This window comes from Strigops habroptila, chromosome 7 (assembly GCF_004027225.2).
Source record: "Strigops habroptila isolate Jane chromosome 7, bStrHab1.2.pri, whole genome shotgun sequence".
Taxonomy (NCBI): domain Eukaryota; kingdom Metazoa; phylum Chordata; class Aves; order Psittaciformes; family Psittacidae; genus Strigops; species Strigops habroptila.
In genome coordinates this window covers 19,666,853-19,685,549 of record NC_044283.2, presented here as the reverse complement: position 1 = coordinate 19,685,549, position 18,697 = coordinate 19,666,853, and the positions used below count along the sequence as shown (strand labels likewise).

Below are 18,697 nucleotides of genomic sequence, written 5' to 3'. Positions count from 1 at the left end.
GGACTAGCTTTCATGCTCTTCCTTGGATCTGTTTTTTTTTTATTCCTTATCTGCCTTCATGATGAAATTGGGAGGGTTTTGGTTAGGGGTGGGACAAAATAATTCTGCATTCAGTGAAGTTTGCCATCTTTCTCTGATATGACTTGCATAGGACAGGTCATATTATTTATTATTTATCTACTATTTAACGAGGTTTAGGAGTTCTTTTTAAACTGTTTATGGTAGTTAGTTAACAGGAAACATGGGGAAGGGCTCGACTGGAAGTTAGACATATAAATCAGAGACAGCTAACTCCTAATCCCTACAGAATCAATAGAGAGTAACTGGAACTTCCAGAAGGTTGTTCATTTCGTCATAAAATAAGCATTTAAGATTGGACAACATTTCCTTTTAAACTCTTGTTTCTCTTCACTAAAGGGAGCCTTGCAAAATTGTTTTAGCCATTTAACTGCTGGATTTCTAAAATAAGTTGAGCTAGATCCTGCTCTACACATCTTGTTATTAGAAAAGAAGAGTTGAGGAGGGAGTTAAGAAGAAAGAAGTGAAGCAAAGCAAAGTGAAGAGAAAAGAGGAGACAAGACAGGAGAAGAGGCAAATCAACTTCCAGAAAAAAAGAGTGATCTTTTGTCTCTGATCCTCCAGGGAATGACCCAGAGAAAGTGGTCCTGATGCTTTTCCGTATACTTTATTTCACATCCTTGGGACACAGGAATCCAAATAACTTTTAGGCCTTACTGGAAGTTATATATCTACAAAACAACTGTAACGGTAAATACGTACAGCATGAAAGAGCCGGAACACACATCCAATAGCAATGGGCAAACCTTTACTAGTGATTTTCTATCTATCTGCCATCATATTTATAATGCAGTTAGTTCAGTACCTTCAGAACCAGTCTTTAAGGGTTAAAGAGAGACACAGAGAAATATTTGGCTCCAAAGATATATTCCCAGTGGGATTAACTGTGCTAACACCAGCAGTGTTGCCTTTCACCTGGAACCAGTGACTGTGATCATTCAATATTGAAAGTTTCAATAACATTCCTCGACTGTTTTTTTTACACAATCTTGGTGTTTTTCTGGCCTGAAAAAGAAAAAACGAGCTCAAGAAACAGTTAGCTGTAAGACCAAAAAATGAGATTGTTAATGCCTGCTGAATTCTAAAGGCTTGAGGTAGATGTGATATCTACCCAGAGTTGCTGGGGAGAGGTTGCAGCAAACCATGAACTATGGCAGTGGGTGTTGTTCCTTAAAGCAGGGTGGTTGCCTTGTCCTGGGAGTTTTAAGCTGGAAAGAATGTGTGGTGTGCTTCTTCAGTTCTAACAACTCCCTCTTTTAGATCTAAATGATGGCCTGAAAGCTCACGCTTCAAACAAGAGGGCTGGTGAAAATTTAAAATAAATATGTAAAATAAAAGAAAAAGGTAAAATGCCTAGCATTAATCCCCATTAAAATCCTAGCACAGCACTGAGTCTTGAAAGAATTTTTCTTTCCCATAATAACCCTGCCTTGGAATGGCCCGGTCCCACCAAAAGCAGAGTGCACAGCATTGACCTGTTTGCATTGGAACAATTTTCTGAGCAGTATCAGGAACCATCTTTCTGTTTACATATCTGAACTGAAGTCAGTAAAGAGAGATCTATCCCACACTGGCCATTTAATAATCTCACCCTGGTGTTTTCTAAAAAGAGGCAAAATTTCAGTCTAGAGAAAATGGAAAAGATGGCTTACTTTGGGCTGAAAACACACTCATTTCGGTTGGGTTGGGTCCAGTGTTCTGAGAGAGCTACAGTAAATTCTACAAAAACAGAACAAAAAAGGCCAGTTTAACTGAGAATATTCTTCATTAAACTGTTTGGAACTTGTGAGCAAAAAATCTGTATCCGTGAAGGGCTATTACTTCTGTAACATTTTACATTGTGTATATTTTTGTGCTGCTGAGAAAAGGGGATATTTTCCATTGTAAATGTACAACAGGCTGAACTGAGATTTTAAAAAATATTCAGAATTGCTTAGCTATATGAATACAGGCCTTGAGTGGAAAACATAGAATAGCTGTGAGAATTACAGTGCATGCTTTTAAGATAGGAAAATACAAATATATATTTTTATAAATTCCTTTGTTCAATGGGAAAAAAAAAATCACATGTAAATAGGCAAAGACAGGCCTTACACGTCAGAGAGACCCTTACTCATTATTACTCATTAACACCCCTACATTTTACTTAAAAAATTAAGATTTTGATCAACCTCTGGGGGATAATTTTACCTTTTTGCAGAGACCAGGAAGGATCTGACAAACTAGAAAAAAGCATAAAGCCTCTGACATCACAAATTACTATTGTACATATCATGTAAGATGATGTTTAGTTTTTTCTTTGCCCAGTTGTCACCATTCTTGATTTGTTCTCTGGAAATGATACTTTTATTTTGCCCTATCCTCCTGTTCTAGAATACTGCGTCAAGATCTAGTGTGTGCAAAACAAAGAAGTTTATTTGTACAAGCTACCATCTTGTCCCTTCCTGCAACCAAAGTCTAGTAGTAGGGATGAGGTTTTTGAGTAGAATAATGGGAATATATTCCATTACCTTCTTGATGGTTAGCACATACACTGCTGTCTGCGACTTCTTTCAAAGCCAGGGCACTCAATAACTCCTTAGGCAGGTTTCTTCAAGTGAACATACAGGCTAATGTCCAGCCTGAGAAAATTTGCACTTATTATGACATCTGTAGCTTCACTGCTTCTCTCTCATTATCTGCTTCTAACTGGAAACCTGGCAGGCACACAGTGCACCCCTTCTTCAAACGGTTTCTCCAGTGTTTACATTCAGAATGGTTACATGGAATGTTCAAGAAAACATCCCCGGCATCAGTCCCTTCTGTTTCAGGAAGGCTGCACTGACGGGAAGGTCTTTGATGGATATGGCTTTCTAACATTTCAAACCTCTGTTTAGGTCTTCATTAACCTAGATTGTTGTAAAGCCCAAATATCCACTACTTTCAGCTTTGAATTGTGTGTTTTCAGGTCTGAATATTGATTACATACCTGAATAAATAAAACCTGATGTAAACCAACTCTCCACTATAATACTTACCCTTTACCCATGTTACCACCCAGTGCAGCAATGGACTGATACCAAATCTTTACAGTTTTTTCAGGATTTCTTCATTACAGATTAGAAGTATTGTCTTTCTTAGGGAAAGTCTACACAGTTTGAGCACCTTTCTCCACAAACCCTTTCCTTCCCCGTAGTGGATGTGTGTTTTGTGAGCATGGGACAGAGGTGGGAGACAGGCTCTCCCACGTTACCCTACAGGCCTATAGGGTAATGGTAAGGGGTGTTAACACTAGTAACACGACTTTCCCATTCTATCAGATAACTGTAATACCTTCAGAAACTATTTATGGTTAGAATATCTCAAACATACCATAAAATAAAATTAAATATGTAAATATGCCTTTGTGTCAGAAACTACAGAGAGAACTTCTTCACCACTAACGTGAGTGCTGAAAGCAACTGGAACTTCCTTCACAAGCTGTAACTATGCCAGTTTTCCACATTAGAACTTGATGTTAACATTAATGAACGAGGACTGGGCTTCAAAGCAATGCTGTTTTTGTAACCCAGATGCACTTAAATAAAAAAAGGGAAAATGCTGTAACACTAGACATATTATAAAACGAAATTAGATAATAAATCTGAACAGATATAAAATTAAATATTATTGCTTTTTACAACATATATTTGTGTTGATTTACTGTTTATAATTGGACTTACTAAAAGCATAATCATGCTAAATAGAGCTTTGCAGGAAAAAAACCATAGAATGTAACTTTCATGGAACACAAAACTGTTGAATAAAATGAACTATCAGATACCTACTAAAACATATTCTGTGGCTGTAACATAATACTTTGTCTTTGACTATCAAATTCCAATATGTATCTTAGCAACATGATATGGACTTTTTTGTTTAAAACAAAGCGCAGAAATTGGTCACATGCCTTGTCTTGCACAAATTTAACTCCTTTGTTAAATATTCCATTTATTTTGGTCATAATCCCAAAAGAAACAATTTGTTCAAACTGTTCAGCCAAACACAATGTCATTTGGCAAAGCAAAATGGTCCTCCATAAAGCCAGTTCTCTAGAGATAATTGTTTGCGTATAGCAGTAGTCCAACATCTAGAACAACACTTTGATTTTGAAATAGGGGCACACAGAGGCCCCACTACACCCTCCTTCAGGGACCCTGAAGTTCACCTTCTGTAACCAGCGATGTCTGACAATATAGAGAATCAGGTGAACCTCCCTGGGCTTAAATAAAAACTCAAAACCAGGGTTTCCCAGAAGCAGTATTTCTGCCCCCATGTTAATTTTAAGGCTGATCCCAATCAGTATTTAGTACAATTAGACTGTGTTACAGTTGTTTATGTGTTGCAGTCTGATAACGCGTGGTGAACCCTAGGCAAACATCCTATTCTAACCATATATTCATCCTGCCTTCATTAATATCTGCTGACTTCTGCTGCACTGTATGCCATCCATGGAAGACACAAATATCCCGAGATCCTTCTCAAAAGCGTAATTGGTCTGTATGGCTATCACTTGGTAGGTAGACTTAATTGCCTAACTAAAGAAATATTAAGATGAGACATTTCAACACTGTTTTAAAGGAGAGCACTGCTGGATCAAATGTATCTTCCCTGCATTAACAGTTTTGTTAAGGTATTGAAAAAGCTGAGCATGAAGCGTGCAGGAAAAATAATTCTTTCAGTGATTTCAATTAGCAGCACAGCTTATTCTGGATTCTGGAGATTTTGGAGTATCATGTGGTTATTTACTGCAAGAACAGTTCTCACAGAACTGCTCACAGACACGGAGTCCCTCACAGTAAGTGTGGCCTTGTGCTGCAAGCCTGAAGCTGCCAGAATGGGTATTTTTTTCCCTCCTGTACTGGGTCCTAACACTGTAAAAAAACCTCCCAAGGCATCAAAAAAAACCCCAACAACTCAAAACCAACCTCGCGACAGTTGTTCTTCAGCACTTCTTCTGAAACCCAGTGTAGGTAATATGGCTCTCTGGAGGGGGATTATCCACAGGGGTGGTTTCTCCTGCTGGTGCTGCCCAAGGGGGACAGGAAGGCTGTCTAATGCCCCTGCAGCTGGCTATGCCCTCACCTTGGCCCTGGCTCTCCTGCATTCCCCTGCCCAGTAAGTGCACATGGAGCAGCTTCCAGGCGTGGAGGAAGCCAGCTGTAGCCGGCTCTACAAAACACAAAGCTCTGTTGATCCCAAATACGCACTTCGGCTGATTGCCTTTCCTGTGTGGGCTTTGGGGATGAAAGCAGCCGGTGCAGCAGCATCTGCCAGCAGCCAGGCATGGACAGGAACACCCTTTAGGAAAGGAGGGAAAAGGAAGAGCCCAGGAGCTCCCGCCACCCGTGCTGCATCCTCCCCGCCCTCCCCTCTTCCTCACATGAAATACTGGACACAAGATTTTACTGATCTGTTACAATGTCAGAAGGCTCTTCCCCTTCCTCGCTGAGGATACGGCCTGCAGTTTTGCAATATATTTCAGTACCTTTTAAATAAATGCTTATTTTAATAAGCTGCTCACTGTACTGCTTTCCCCTAAACCCATCTTTATGTGGCAATTCTGTTTAATGAAATCCCTTCAGTGTTGTTGGAAGAATTTTCTGAAATTCGTTAGGAAACAGTAAAAGAGGCACATGCTTGGGCATACTCTTTTTTTTTTCTTTCCTGTTTCTTATAAGAAGTAGAAATGTGTCTTAAACTGGTGTCTCTTTCCAGCCTTTTCCCTTTACTGGGATATCAACTGTTTTACAGTCCCCATACTCTCTCCAAGTCTCTTAATAAAATTTGTTACTATGATAAAAAAATTCCACTAAAAAGTAGAAACTGTTCTAGTTATTCAACTGTTCCATTACCCAGCCATCAAGATTTACATTTCAATATCTTTTTGGAAGTACTGAATGGAGATAACTTGGGTACATTTTTAGACAAGCCTATTTACTTTCTCATTTTTTAAACAGTCTATCTGACATTACAAGGAACCTTTGAGAGACTGTAGCCAGAATCCCAAGGTCAGCAGCAAAAAATCGATCTTTATCTATAAATGTGGAGACAATTGGTTCTTGTACTGAAATGACTGTTTCTATTGATTTCAGATAGCGAGGAATGGACCAAGAAAAACAATTTGGCTAAATTGAGCCATTAAAGGTTCAGCTGAGCCTTTTAAATTAATGTCATTATCAATTTAGATATGACTCTACTTTCAAAATCTGGCCATTATTTAAAACAGTGAAAATGAGAAAAGAGTTTTAGGAATTTGAAAGTCAAATGATAGAGTACAGACATCAACAGGTTTGAACTAGTTAAATAAATAAATGTTAAATAATTGATACTACCTACATATACAGGAGAAGTATCTAGCTATCCTTTTAACATATTTTAATATGTTAAAAAGTATTTTACATGAAAGAATGTTATTTAAGCAAGGGAGATGATTAAAAATACAAGTATAAGCCAGAATCTGAAACACGATATTTTGTTGGAACTAAAATGAGAAACTGAGGGGCACATGAGAACAATATCTCTTCAGTAAAAGCAGTATTTAAAAATAGATTTAAAAAAGGATAGAGAAATCTAACAGTATACTTGAAGTCTAAGGAGAGGATCTGGTTCATTTTTAATCTCATCTTAATCTCATTTTTAAAGCAGTTACACTCTTATTCCTGTATATGTGTTTCTCTACATGTATGCATCTTTCCGTACCTCAAAAAAGTCAACTTAAACATCTGACCCAAGGCAGCAGAGGTCTTCAAGAGATTTCCTGCTACAGCTGGTCCACATGATACCCATCTCAAGAGCTGCATGCAGGCCAGAAGCCTTTGGCTGGCCCTGAAGTAAGAGTCACAGCACCACCCCAGGGTGATGGAGCATCCGGCCTGGGCAGTCAGCACGAGGGGTCTGGCCAAAGACATATGTTGACCCACCCTGGCCGCAGAGCAGCATGAGGTCACCTGCCCAGCCACCAGAAGGAACGAGGGTGAGGGTGAGGAAGAGGAGTTTAAGTTCTCCAGTGAGGAAGGCAGAGGGGACACAAGGGAGATGCGAGATTGTTAGGATGAATAACAAGAAGCCAAGCCAGAGGAAAAGAGACTGTATTCTGTTAGCCACAGAACTGCTTGTTCAAACAAGAACCCAGCAGTCTCTGCCTACTTGTAACATATTCAAAACTATTGAAAATGAAAAAAAGAGGAAAAAACCTGCTCAAAAATCCCAGTATGGAGTAGGTCAGAGTAACAGATTCTGCACCATGTACTTGCACAGAGCAATGGGAATAAAGAGGGTCAGCAGGGCTCCCTTGCTATTTAGTAAATACTTTTAATTCCCTAAAAAACCATGGTAACCTTGTAATGATCTTACTGAGCCACAGTCCTTGTGACTGCTTTGTAATGTTATAATTTCTAAATCGCTAGTCAATTTTATGGATTTTAAAATTTGCAAAATGCAGCATTTTTAGAGGTAGATGTGCATTATGTGTTGTTCTGAAGAGGAAATAAGGTCTTGTGGTTAATACACAAACCGAGCATCCTGAAGTATAAACTGGAATTTAGGAGAGGAGAGACTGCTCACTTCTTTCAGGAATTTACTCTGTAATCTTTAGCAAATCACTTAATCTTTCTATGCCTCCCTTTCCCGTATATAAAATAGGATAATACTTGCTGTAAAGATAAAAGCTGTCACTTGCGTCCTCTTTTTAAAAACCAAATGTCATAGAAAAGCCTCTCGTTAAACAGTAAACACCATTTATTACAAATATTTGAGAAAAGATCAATACTCTTTCTTATCCAGAACAAAATTTCTCCAAATATTCTTATTCAGTATGTCATATCTGTTAAGCAGTTTGGTTCTTTATATAAGAAGTGATCATACTGAGCCCACAACTTTACCTTTTAAAAAATTAGCCTTGTAAATTTACTAGCAGTCTATAAAAGTTCAGTAAGTTTCTTACTACATTACCCTGACAGAGACAACAAGAATCACAGACATAAAACTCATAACCCTATCTGAGACCACAGCTTAGATCAGTTGTCAGATAACTTTCGAGAAAAGTATAATGGATTCATGTTTCACTGTCATACATTCAGTATGTATGACAAATGATGACAACTACACGTATGTAAATTAGGTGAGATAAAAGTCCTATGGCAGTGGCTCTATGACCCATTATGTTCTTTTGACTTTGATCCTTTTTCAGGTATTAAGATAGGCTTTACCAAATCAGATTCCAACTTTGTTATTAAACCAATCAGTGGAAGAAGCTGGAAGACCTCACAAAAAGGTGTGATTGCTAAGAGACAATGAGCCAGCCTGAGAGTGCAGTGACAATCCGTCACACATCAATGAGTTTGGATTCTGAACTGAAGCCTGAGCTGTTGAATCAGAGAGGCTGGAAAAGTGGCCAAGGCGTAGCACTGCTCTTCCAAAGAGGGTGTGGGGCATGGCGAAAGGACTTTTGGCACTGTTCTCGAGGGGAATATTTTGGCTCATACAAGGACTGGCTCCAACAAGCTCTGAAGGAAGCTATGCTCAGGCCTTCTCTGCAGGGGAACATATTTTATGACACGGGACCTTTGATGAGACACTGGGTATGAGTTTTTAGAAGACGCCTGAGATAGCTGTATACCTAACTGAAGATGAATGGGGAATGCGTGAGTACATCTCTGTATGTGAAAAGAATAGCGGAAGTAGCTAGCATGAGAAAGAACATGGAGAAAATTTCTGAGAAGAGTATAAATCAGAGATAGCAGAACTGGTGCATGATCCTATCTTTTTCTTAGAAAATGATAAAAAATTCTTATAAGTTAAACGTATCTTAATTTTCTCAATTGACAATATTTGAGCTGATATCCTCTGAGAGCTTGAAAAAGTTATTTCATATTAAAAGAGAGCTTTTAGAACTCCAACATTAACATCACAGAACTCAGATCACAAATTACATTTACTTTATTTAATTTAATATTACATGCATTTTAGACACTGATTCATATTGTTAAGTTCCACAGGTAGACATTCTCAATGTACAGTAATGACCATTGCTGCTATGGTGAAATTCAGTAGCATGCACTGCCCACACTCGTGTGCAAAATTACTGTTTTCAGTAAGAAAAATTTAAGGTCATGATTTTTAAACTAATATTGTACATACAGCTTAATTTTGGTTTTATGCAGATATTGCATAGTTGATGATTAGCTTCTCAAGAAAGGCTGAAATTGTGGTACCAGTATGGCTGAAGCAGATCAAGTGACAGTAGCAAACAAGAAGATTTGAAGAAGAGGCATAACTTTCAGGGTTGAAAGGTCAGCAAGCACAGCCTAGGATAAAAACCAAAAAGGCTTGTTAAACTTGACATTTGAATCAAATTTCTTTAAAGCAAGTCAAGAAGTCAGAAAAAGATTAAAATACTGACTACAATACTAATAATAATTAGACTCAGACCTGGCTAGAAACAAATTATGCTGGTTTATGTTAGGGTCTTATTGTATTATTTTTCATTCTAATATTTCAAAGAAAAATACGTTTATGTATATAAACCAAGTAACTTTATTTTAGCCTTTAGCCTTACTTCAAATATACATGGCATCATGGGTGAATAAGGGGTCTAACATTTCAACTTGCTTCTAAAAATAATTGGGAATTAAGAATCCTTATCCTGTGGCTTGGCTAGTAGTTGTGAAGTAAGTCCAATGTAATGACTCAAATAGTCTTCTCATGAAAGTATGTTTAAAAAAAAAAAGTCATCACAAGCTCTCAAAGCTTGGAAAAAAAAAATACATCACCAGATTTTTGAAAAAAATGTATTTTGACAAATTACTAGACATAAACAATAATAATCTTCATCTTACTGACTTAACTTTCTTCATTTCCCATGACAGTACTCACAGTGAAATTTCAGGTTCAATATTGACATAAGTAATCTTGTTAAATCTTGGTAATATCAAAAAGCACAGAAGAAACTACATTGAAACATACTGAGAAAAGAAAAGAGGTACAAGCCTCTACAATATTTTAAAAACAACATAACCCACAAATGCAGATGATATATGAAGTTAGAAAAAAACCCCTAATTGTACAAAATTATTTGATAACACTGCATTTTTGTAGCAAATATACTCTTTGATTCCCTCTTACTCCAGAACAGCAGTGTTATGTACTGCATATTCACAATTTACTTCGTTTTTTATCTAAGGTAAGAATTTAGGCAGAAAGATTTGCACTATGTACCACGTGCCATGTGAAGCTTAAGTTACTCTTGCTGGCGAAGCATCAGAAACTATTTCAATCTCCTCCAAACGAAACTTATCCTTACTTCAGCTGCAGCCAGTGATGTCACCTCCATCAGGTTGACTGCTCGGAAAGCAAACACGGCAGCTGCCAGGACTGAAAGAAAATGCCCAATATTTAAGTTGCTGACCTGGTTAGGATTAATATTGTAGGTAAAATACCAATTCTCACTCCCTCAGAGTAATTATTTTGATTCTGAGAAATAATATACAATGGATGACTGTGTTTGAGTTTCTTTGGCCACTCTTCAAACCAGATAGGAAAAACACAACATTCTTTCAGAAAAGCCTGACTGAAAAAGCTGGCCTTTAAGATGAATAGCTTTTAATTAAAAAGCTATTAAAGCTATTAAAAAGGACAAGGTGATTTACAATTACTTAATTTCTAAACAAATTATTTTAATATATTTAAATAGCAATATTTCATTTGTGAGTATTATGTAACATTAAAAAGTTAATTTATTTTGTAGTATCTTATATATCTCTCTACATAGCTGTCTTGTACATGCAAACAGAACCAAAACATTCTCTCTTCTATTCACCTACTTTGTATTTAAAAACTGACCCAACTGAAGATACATCTTCTTTAGAATCCCCATATTAAAACTTGCATAAATCCTGGGACAGTATTTCCTTTATTAAAAAAACTACAAAACCTTCAAAGTCTCATATAAGATGGGACTTCAAAAGAAGAAATCCAACAAAACCAGGGGAATTCTCAATTGCTGTAAGTACTGAAGCAGTACTTGCCAAAGATGAGGAACATGAATCATGTTATCTTGTGAAAGGTGATGAACTCTTTTATTGTTACCACTGAAGCTGGGAGAACATCCTATGTTCTGTTCAGAGAGCACTTACCAGTAAAATAAGTCCCATATTTTGTTAGAGATGGAGTGTTTATCCAATCCTAGTTTTCTAAAAGTTATACTCTGACATGTATGTGATCTGCTTTCAGCATTCAAAGAGCAACTATCTTCTTCTTGTCATAAAATACACTGAAGCTAACATATATTTGCCTTACATTCACCTGGACTCAACATGTTTTTCAAAAATAATTCTATATTACCAGCAAGAATTTCTAAGGAGTTGTATCCCAGGATCCGGTCCCACAGAAGTAAGAGCTGATCTGTAGCTAAATAACCAGAAAATGCTCGTACCATCCATTTAAATGAAATTCGTAGCCTGCAAAAAATTGATAAACAACAGTTATTATATTTCTGTCTCCCATAATGATCAGACAGATCCTCTATAAATTGAAAATATTTGTTATTCTCCTGCATTTCTCTTCCAGGAAGAACAGCCATTTTCCTTTGCTGCTTTAATTACCAATATTGTCCTTTGCAACAGCCATCAGAAAACTATTTAGCATCTCATTTGATAAAGTACTGGTATCATTAAAATATTCTGACCAAACAATCACATTAGAGGGTTCCTCAGCTATTACCAACCCAAATGTTTCATCCTTTCTGCTATTATGCTATTATGCTATTATGATAGATATCAATTGTAACAGCAAGATTTTCAGGTTCTATTACACTCAGTGCCACGAGTACACTACAGAATGACAGCATCTTCTTCTCTCTCCCCTTCCAGTAGCTTCTGTTGAAACTAACATATCTCTGTGTCTTCTGTATATTTCCTATTTAAGGAAATAAGTCACTTAGCTCCACCGGATCTGACATGAATAGCTAAAACTTAGATGAATAATGCAGCATTTCTCATAGAGCAATTCTCTCTTTTTCACAGACCATACAGAAGAAATGCACAACTCACGTACGCAAAGGTTAGAAAAAGGCCTCGAACTGACTTTCAAGGAAAAATGGCACACTGATGTTTGCACTTCCGAGTTATTTCCCATATATTTAAAACCAAAATACTACAGAACAGAGTTTTCAGAGCAATGAATCTGCAACATCCGTAGCAAGTCAGAAGGAACTACTTACGGCTGAGCCCCAATTTCTCGAAGGTGATAGAAGAGCTGGGGCAGATGAGTTTGTAGAAGAGTTTCAAACAGCAAACACAACGATACAATGCCCTAACGAAACAAGATCATATCCTGAATACTAACACTCATCCTGTCAAATCTGAGAAAACAGTATCAGCATGTAAGTATGCATGAATTGTTAACTGAAGCAATAAAACACTATTAATGATATAATATACAGCTTAGACAGGGCACAAGCAGCTCTAATGCCTTCAGTCACTAAAGGCTTTCTCCTACAATTCTGTGTATTAGCAACATAATGTGTTGTGATAGTCCCTTTCAGCTCTAAGTTACTTATGGTATTGTACATCAAGGTCTAAGTAAGTACTTAGTGGGTTATTATAATATGACCTACTTGAAAAATTTCCACTTTGATGAAATAAACCTCAGTTGCACTAAAAAACAGAGGATGGGAGAAACAGTACCTCTCTGACAACTGAAAACAAAACCAGCAATAGGGATAACTACAAAAAAGTTCAATATAAACACATTTTAAAATTTCTGTTAAAAGTTACCACGAAAATGAACAGATTCCTGTTCGACCCTTTCCCTGCAATGACTGCGAATACACAGCCTTGAAATGGTAGATCAAGGGAAGGATTTTCTTTTAACCAGGAAATGTTTTCAAAGCATAATATAACTATTCAGCAATTTGTGAAGGAAAAAAAAATTACTATATTTTATTCTTCAAAAATAGAACATAAACTAATTTTTACATTTGTCTTACATTCAAGAGAGCTGGTCTTGGTCATAAACATAACAGAATTATTTAAATTCATCTAAGTAATGCTAAAAAGCACGTGCTGTCACACTAAGATACTTGAGATAAAGAAACAGACATTAACTTGATATCACTGAAGCAATATCTGTATATATAGAACTATATTTTAATCCCTCTACCCTAGAAAATACGTAAGTGTGCACTTACATGTCCTTGATTAAAATGAAAGTGAGTATGAACTCATGTGACTTCCGGAACCTGAGAAACCCATTACATGAAGACTTGACTTTCAAAAAACCCCCCACACCCTCAGAAAATAAGACCTGTACTATTTAAAATTACATAATATTCTATAGTAAAGACTAATATTGATGTAGAAAACCAAAATATCAAACCTGGTTTTACCTAACAATTTTTGCAAGCTTGCCTGAAATATTTTATTATATTTAAAAGGATATATTTCAATTGTATAGAAAATTATGTCACTGTACATTACTTTTCCGTAGCAAACAGAATATCAAGTGAGTGGGTTTTAATTCCTAATGAACTTACAGAGGGATGAGAAGAGATGGAATGAAGTCTGAAGAAAAAACGCACATACATCTCACGGAATATCTGATACAATTTGGAAGGTTCATGGTACAGAAAACAAAGTGGAGCAACTGAAAGGATAAAAGAATTATAATTGACTCAGCACTGTAAACTGCTAAAAGAGTTCAATGATTAAGTGCATGAAATATGAGGAAAAACCAAGTAATTTATAGTAGTACAATTTACGAACACAATACTAAACCAATTATTTAGAAAGTATTTTACATCTATTATTTGACGTAAACAGTTAAGAAGCACAATATGTTTTAGGTAATAGCTCTATATATTTCAAGAACCTAAACTAATTAGAAACTGCTTACTATGGTGCTTGCTTCCAAGCATAAGAAATACGCTCTAAAGAAACTTCCCTGGGCTGTAGGGCAATGGTGTGTTGAACAGTGCAAGTTTTTGACTCAACCATCTGTAATTTCCAATGTGCCCTTGGGCTAGTGACCATTTCCAAATTGGTTCCCCATTTGTAAGACTGGAATAAGTTTACTGCTTGCAAATGGATGTTGTAAAAAAGAAAATACATAGCTTTTGGTAGCAACAATAACCACATAAATATGACAGACTGATACAGAGACCTGTTTATTTCTTGTAAGATCTGAAAACCATGGACATATGGTAGTTTACAGGTTAGAAGTCTTTTAGTTTACCTGATTCAAGATAAGAGTGGGCTACACTTGTAAAGCAGCAATTCTCAAACAGCAGTTCTCAAACTTTTTTTCAATCAATCCTTTTCTTGTTTTTGTAAAAGTCTCTCATATAGATAAATCTGTTGTATGCATATGCTGCACAAACATCATCAGTTCCCTCTGATTGCTACTCCATTCATTCGATGCATGTTTCACAGTTCTTCCATATACATTTCTGTAAACAGCCTTTTTATCTGTCCACTCATCATACCTCCTGCTTCATTTTAGAGGTGCATTCACTATGGATGACAGCTTACATTTTAATAAGCTCACAGTCTCTGTCTCTACATTCACCTTCCCCTCCAGTTTTATTTACACAACGCTAGGGATGTGGATACGTTTGTCTGCATACATATGTATACATATGCACATAGATATATGTACCTATATATATGTACATACACACACACAGAGGTGTATGCATGTGTGAATTCATTTTCATATATATATCTCAGAGAAGGTGGCTTAATAGAAAATGGTGTGTATGAGAGGTAAGGTGCTAAGGTAAGGTGAGATGTTCAAAGAAATGTGTATTTATGTAGGGGTAAGAAAAGCAGAGGGTGTTACTAGATTGAAGATGGAGGTGGAAGACTTGGCAGCAGGCGTATGTACGTAAATGCCAGGAAGATAACAGAACAGTGCCTGACAGTTGACACCCTACAAGTATATGCATGCAAACATGCAAAGGTGTACAGGATTTACATAAGGACACAGATACTTCCTCCTAGCATGGAGTACACAGGATGCTCTGCTTGGCCCCAGCTACCGTACCCACAGCTTGGAGCGATACTACTGTATTTCTGCTGCCTTGTTTTCCAGCCTCCCTCCTCCTCACAACCGGCATATTCTGAGCCCTTGCAAAAAGAGAGGACAGAAGGGAGGGAAACAGCTCCCATCCAGTCTGAGAGACACTGCTCTCAAGGGCAAAGCCAAATCCAAACATTTGGAAAAGTGGTTTCACACAGAAATAGCAAAAGCCCCCTAGTGAGTACCTAAGGAAGAGTTTGTAACTAAGCTGTTCATTACCTCAAAGACTTAAGATTCCCTACTCGGGTTCAAATTTGTATTTCATATTTAATTGCCTGGTTTTAATGATCATGTGATCATTAAACGTTATTATTAGCAGAACATAGCATTTTAAGTATAATCTTAAAATCTGCTTGCCCTGTGTTCCCACAAACACCTTTGATAAATCTAAGGAAAAAGCTGAAAAGCTGTAACAAATAGTCTGAATTTGTTGGACTATCTCTTCCTTGTTACCTCTGAGACCTGATGAGATTTTTCTGCTCTTTTCCTAGAACTCTTGTTGACATTTAAGTTGAGTTGTTGTGCAGTAAAGTAGCAACCATTCTATTATTTAATCCTCCTTTAACACCTGTTGTAGGCAAATGGATACAGCAACAGATCACGTTTTTAAGGACTCTTTTCACAGGTAACTTGTTCTACCCAGAACAAACACAAGAAAATAGCACTCTGTCAACAAACTATCTCTCTATTCATATACATTAAGATGTGCGACTCAGCTATTATCTCTCAAAGAAGGAACTCCCACAAAGTAGTGAGCTGTAATGTAAGTAAATAGAAACAGCTTGGAATTTTTAAAATTATATACGACAGTCTTCATACACAAAGAAACAGAACACAGGCAAGTTTAAAAGTTGCAGAAAAATCCATGTTTAAACTGCAACATGATACAAAGGTTTTAAGAGTTTATGAGAGTCACACTTACCATACATAGAAAAGCCATGAAAAGGAATTACACCTACAAAACAAAAATAATTCTTTTTTGTTCTTTCATATTTCTTTTACCCATGTAAAAAATAAAATATGCATTTTCCCCTCTAAGTTTCTAGATTGTATTCTGCCTACCACAGGAATAAAATATTTCCTTGTTATGGTACCTGCAGCCTTAGATCTAAATCTTGTAAATATTTAAGTACAGGAATTGTATCACTTACTTCAGTACAACCAACTACATGCTTAAGCACATGCTATAGTTCCTAGACAGCCAAGCAAAGCTCTGTTTCCATGAAGTTACTACAGATAAGCTTTGCTGAAATCAGGACCTAATTTCAGATAAATGACAACCTGTAAATGTCATGTACTGACAAGGAGGGAGCAGGAAAAAAGGAGGCCAAAACCTCTAGTGATTCATGTAGTACAAGAGGACTTGGCAGTTGTATTATGACAGTTCTCTCCTCCTTTCCAGCTGATCTTGGCTCCCATTCATTAATTTTCATATAGGACCAGTAAAAGGGAGCTGCTTTGGCAAAAGGTCGTAAGGACAATGCTTCATAGCTACAAAACTGCAGAGAATTGTAGAGGCAAAAATGAAAGAAGGGAGAACAAAAGTATGTTTTACAACTGGCACAACTGAAACAAAGAAGACATAAAAGATAAGGCCAGAACACAGATGTCAGACTGGTGACATATTGTCTTGAAAGCAAGCGCAAAGAGCTTGAATTCAAAATGCAAATGCAGTGCAAAAACAGTAAAAGGATTCAATAGGCAGGGACCAAAATGGTCAAAATAAGAGCTGAAAAACGAATTTTAATAATTGAAGTAACAACAAAAGCAATAACATTAAGATTAGATAGATTAGTTATGTCTGAATTTTTAAAATTAATACAAATTTTGAAAAGAAAATACTTTAATGTTTGAGTACTGAAAAGCTGGGGGTCAGACAGTTTCAGCATGTATCATTCAGATCCTCCAAGTAGTGATACGAGACTGGAATACAAGCTGCTGTACCAGAAGTTGTTTTCCTTCTCCTTCCCACACACATAGACAAACTCTGTATGTGACTACTAACACCAGCCTGAATGTGTTTTTGGAGTAGCTTCACTCCATCTTACTCCTTTAAATTAATGAATTTCAGAGAATAACAGAAAAACATAATTTGTAATAGAAAAAGAATTTAGTATGTATTTGAGAAAAAAAGCCACAAATCTTTTCAATCTTTGTATCTTTTCAATCTACTGCTAGGGGAGGCAATAGTATAATTCTTACCATTTGGAGGATAGAAAACAGCATATTCTTCCATTCCGAGTTTTCCTGTGAATCATCAAACCACAATTAAAATGTGATTAAACTGTTAGGAGGTATAAAGATTTAAATGAAAAAGGTAGATTATTAGTTATAAAAATCATAATTAATTACATTATTGACCATTTTATATTCTTTAGAACAAGCAAGAAATGCAATAGGACAAGTATGGTGTTAGATACAAACCTAAAATGTAGCACCAGTAAGGGAGGATGACAAACAGCGAAACAAAGGAGGAAGATTTCAGCAATGCTATCCCACAGTGATTTTATATGGGTGTCTTAGGAGCTCTAAAGGTGTTTGCTGCAGACCTCGAAGGCAGTGAAGCTCTATGAGGGTATAAGGTTAAGGGGTAAGTCTGACATGTTGTGGCAGACTGACCTAGGTATGGAAAAGGCATTTAAAAAGATCTGAGAACAGATAAAAAATATTCAAGGCTTCACTAAGCCTGCAGCAGAGAGGATGATGGATGGTATAATTGTGATATAAGAAAAAAATATAAGTAATATAAGTAATCTGTTGAATATGAAAGATTAAGTCTAGACAATCACTGATAGTATAGACTGACCGTGTAACTTTTTATCTTCCCTTCAAAATGAACATGTTATATTAGTTAACCATATCTTAACTATAGAACCTAATAATTTAAAATCTACTATCAAAAAATAATTTATTTAGAAATATAAAAGTGGTTTTAAGCGTAATTACAACTAATTTAAAACTAATTATTTTAGTTTTAAAATTAGAAAGTTCAACTAGAAAATGTAATTATTTATATGAAAATTTATAGAATATTCAGAGATTTTTTTAGATCTCTGTGCAATTTGTTCACTCTATGAAGAAGAATTTAGTACATGGAACTTTTGTCAGGTTCAATGGAATCTGGATTTAAGATATTTTCCTGTAGCATGAATTAACTGAATTAAACTCAATTTACCCAGCGAAGCTCTTGCCTACTACACCATGAAAATAAAATCCAGTATTTTCCAATTACAGAAATCAGTTGTTTCATTAAACTGAAAAATATTTTTTACTTTTCCTTTCAAAAGTTTGTTTTCTGTACAGCCAGGAGTTGTAATCTGGAAGGAGAGTATTTTTAGCATAAAGTACATCCTTGGAAAATTAGCCAAAAATAGGACCTAGAAGCCTTTTGGATTTACACTACACAGGTTCAGCAGAGATTTAGATTTCAGCAACTTCATTTCGCAGATTTGTCTAGGACTAAGTTAGGATGTTCCCCATAACTGCATTTCTGGACTGCCATGGCTGCCTGGGCAGAACCCAG

General features: G+C 36.4%; 1 protein-coding gene across 4 annotated transcripts in view; it reads right to left on the bottom strand.

The window, feature by feature from the left end:
• Positions 1–9,013: 9,013 nt before the first annotated feature.
• The window catches only part of TBC1D19 (TBC1 domain family member 19), a 52,785-nt gene continuing 43,101 nt past the window's right edge, over positions 9,014–18,697 (bottom strand). For 3 of the 4 annotated variants that reach the window (XM_030492709.1, XM_030492711.1, XM_030492712.1), the window contains 7 exons: positions 17,377–17,421; positions 16,097–16,129; positions 13,631–13,740; positions 12,317–12,408; positions 11,440–11,555; positions 10,400–10,470; positions 9,014–9,404 (listed from right to left, as the gene is read on the bottom strand). In XM_030492709.1, coding sequence (XP_030348569.1) covers positions 9,330–9,404; positions 10,400–10,470; positions 11,440–11,555; positions 12,317–12,408; positions 13,631–13,740; positions 16,097–16,129; positions 17,377–17,421 — 542 coding nt within the window. In that variant the 3' untranslated portion in view covers positions 9,014–9,329. Of the gene's footprint in view, positions 9,405–10,314; positions 10,471–11,439; positions 11,556–12,316; positions 12,409–13,630; positions 13,741–16,096; positions 16,130–17,376; positions 17,422–18,697 lie in introns of all 4 variants that reach the window. The other variant, XM_030492710.1, reaches the window with a different exon arrangement.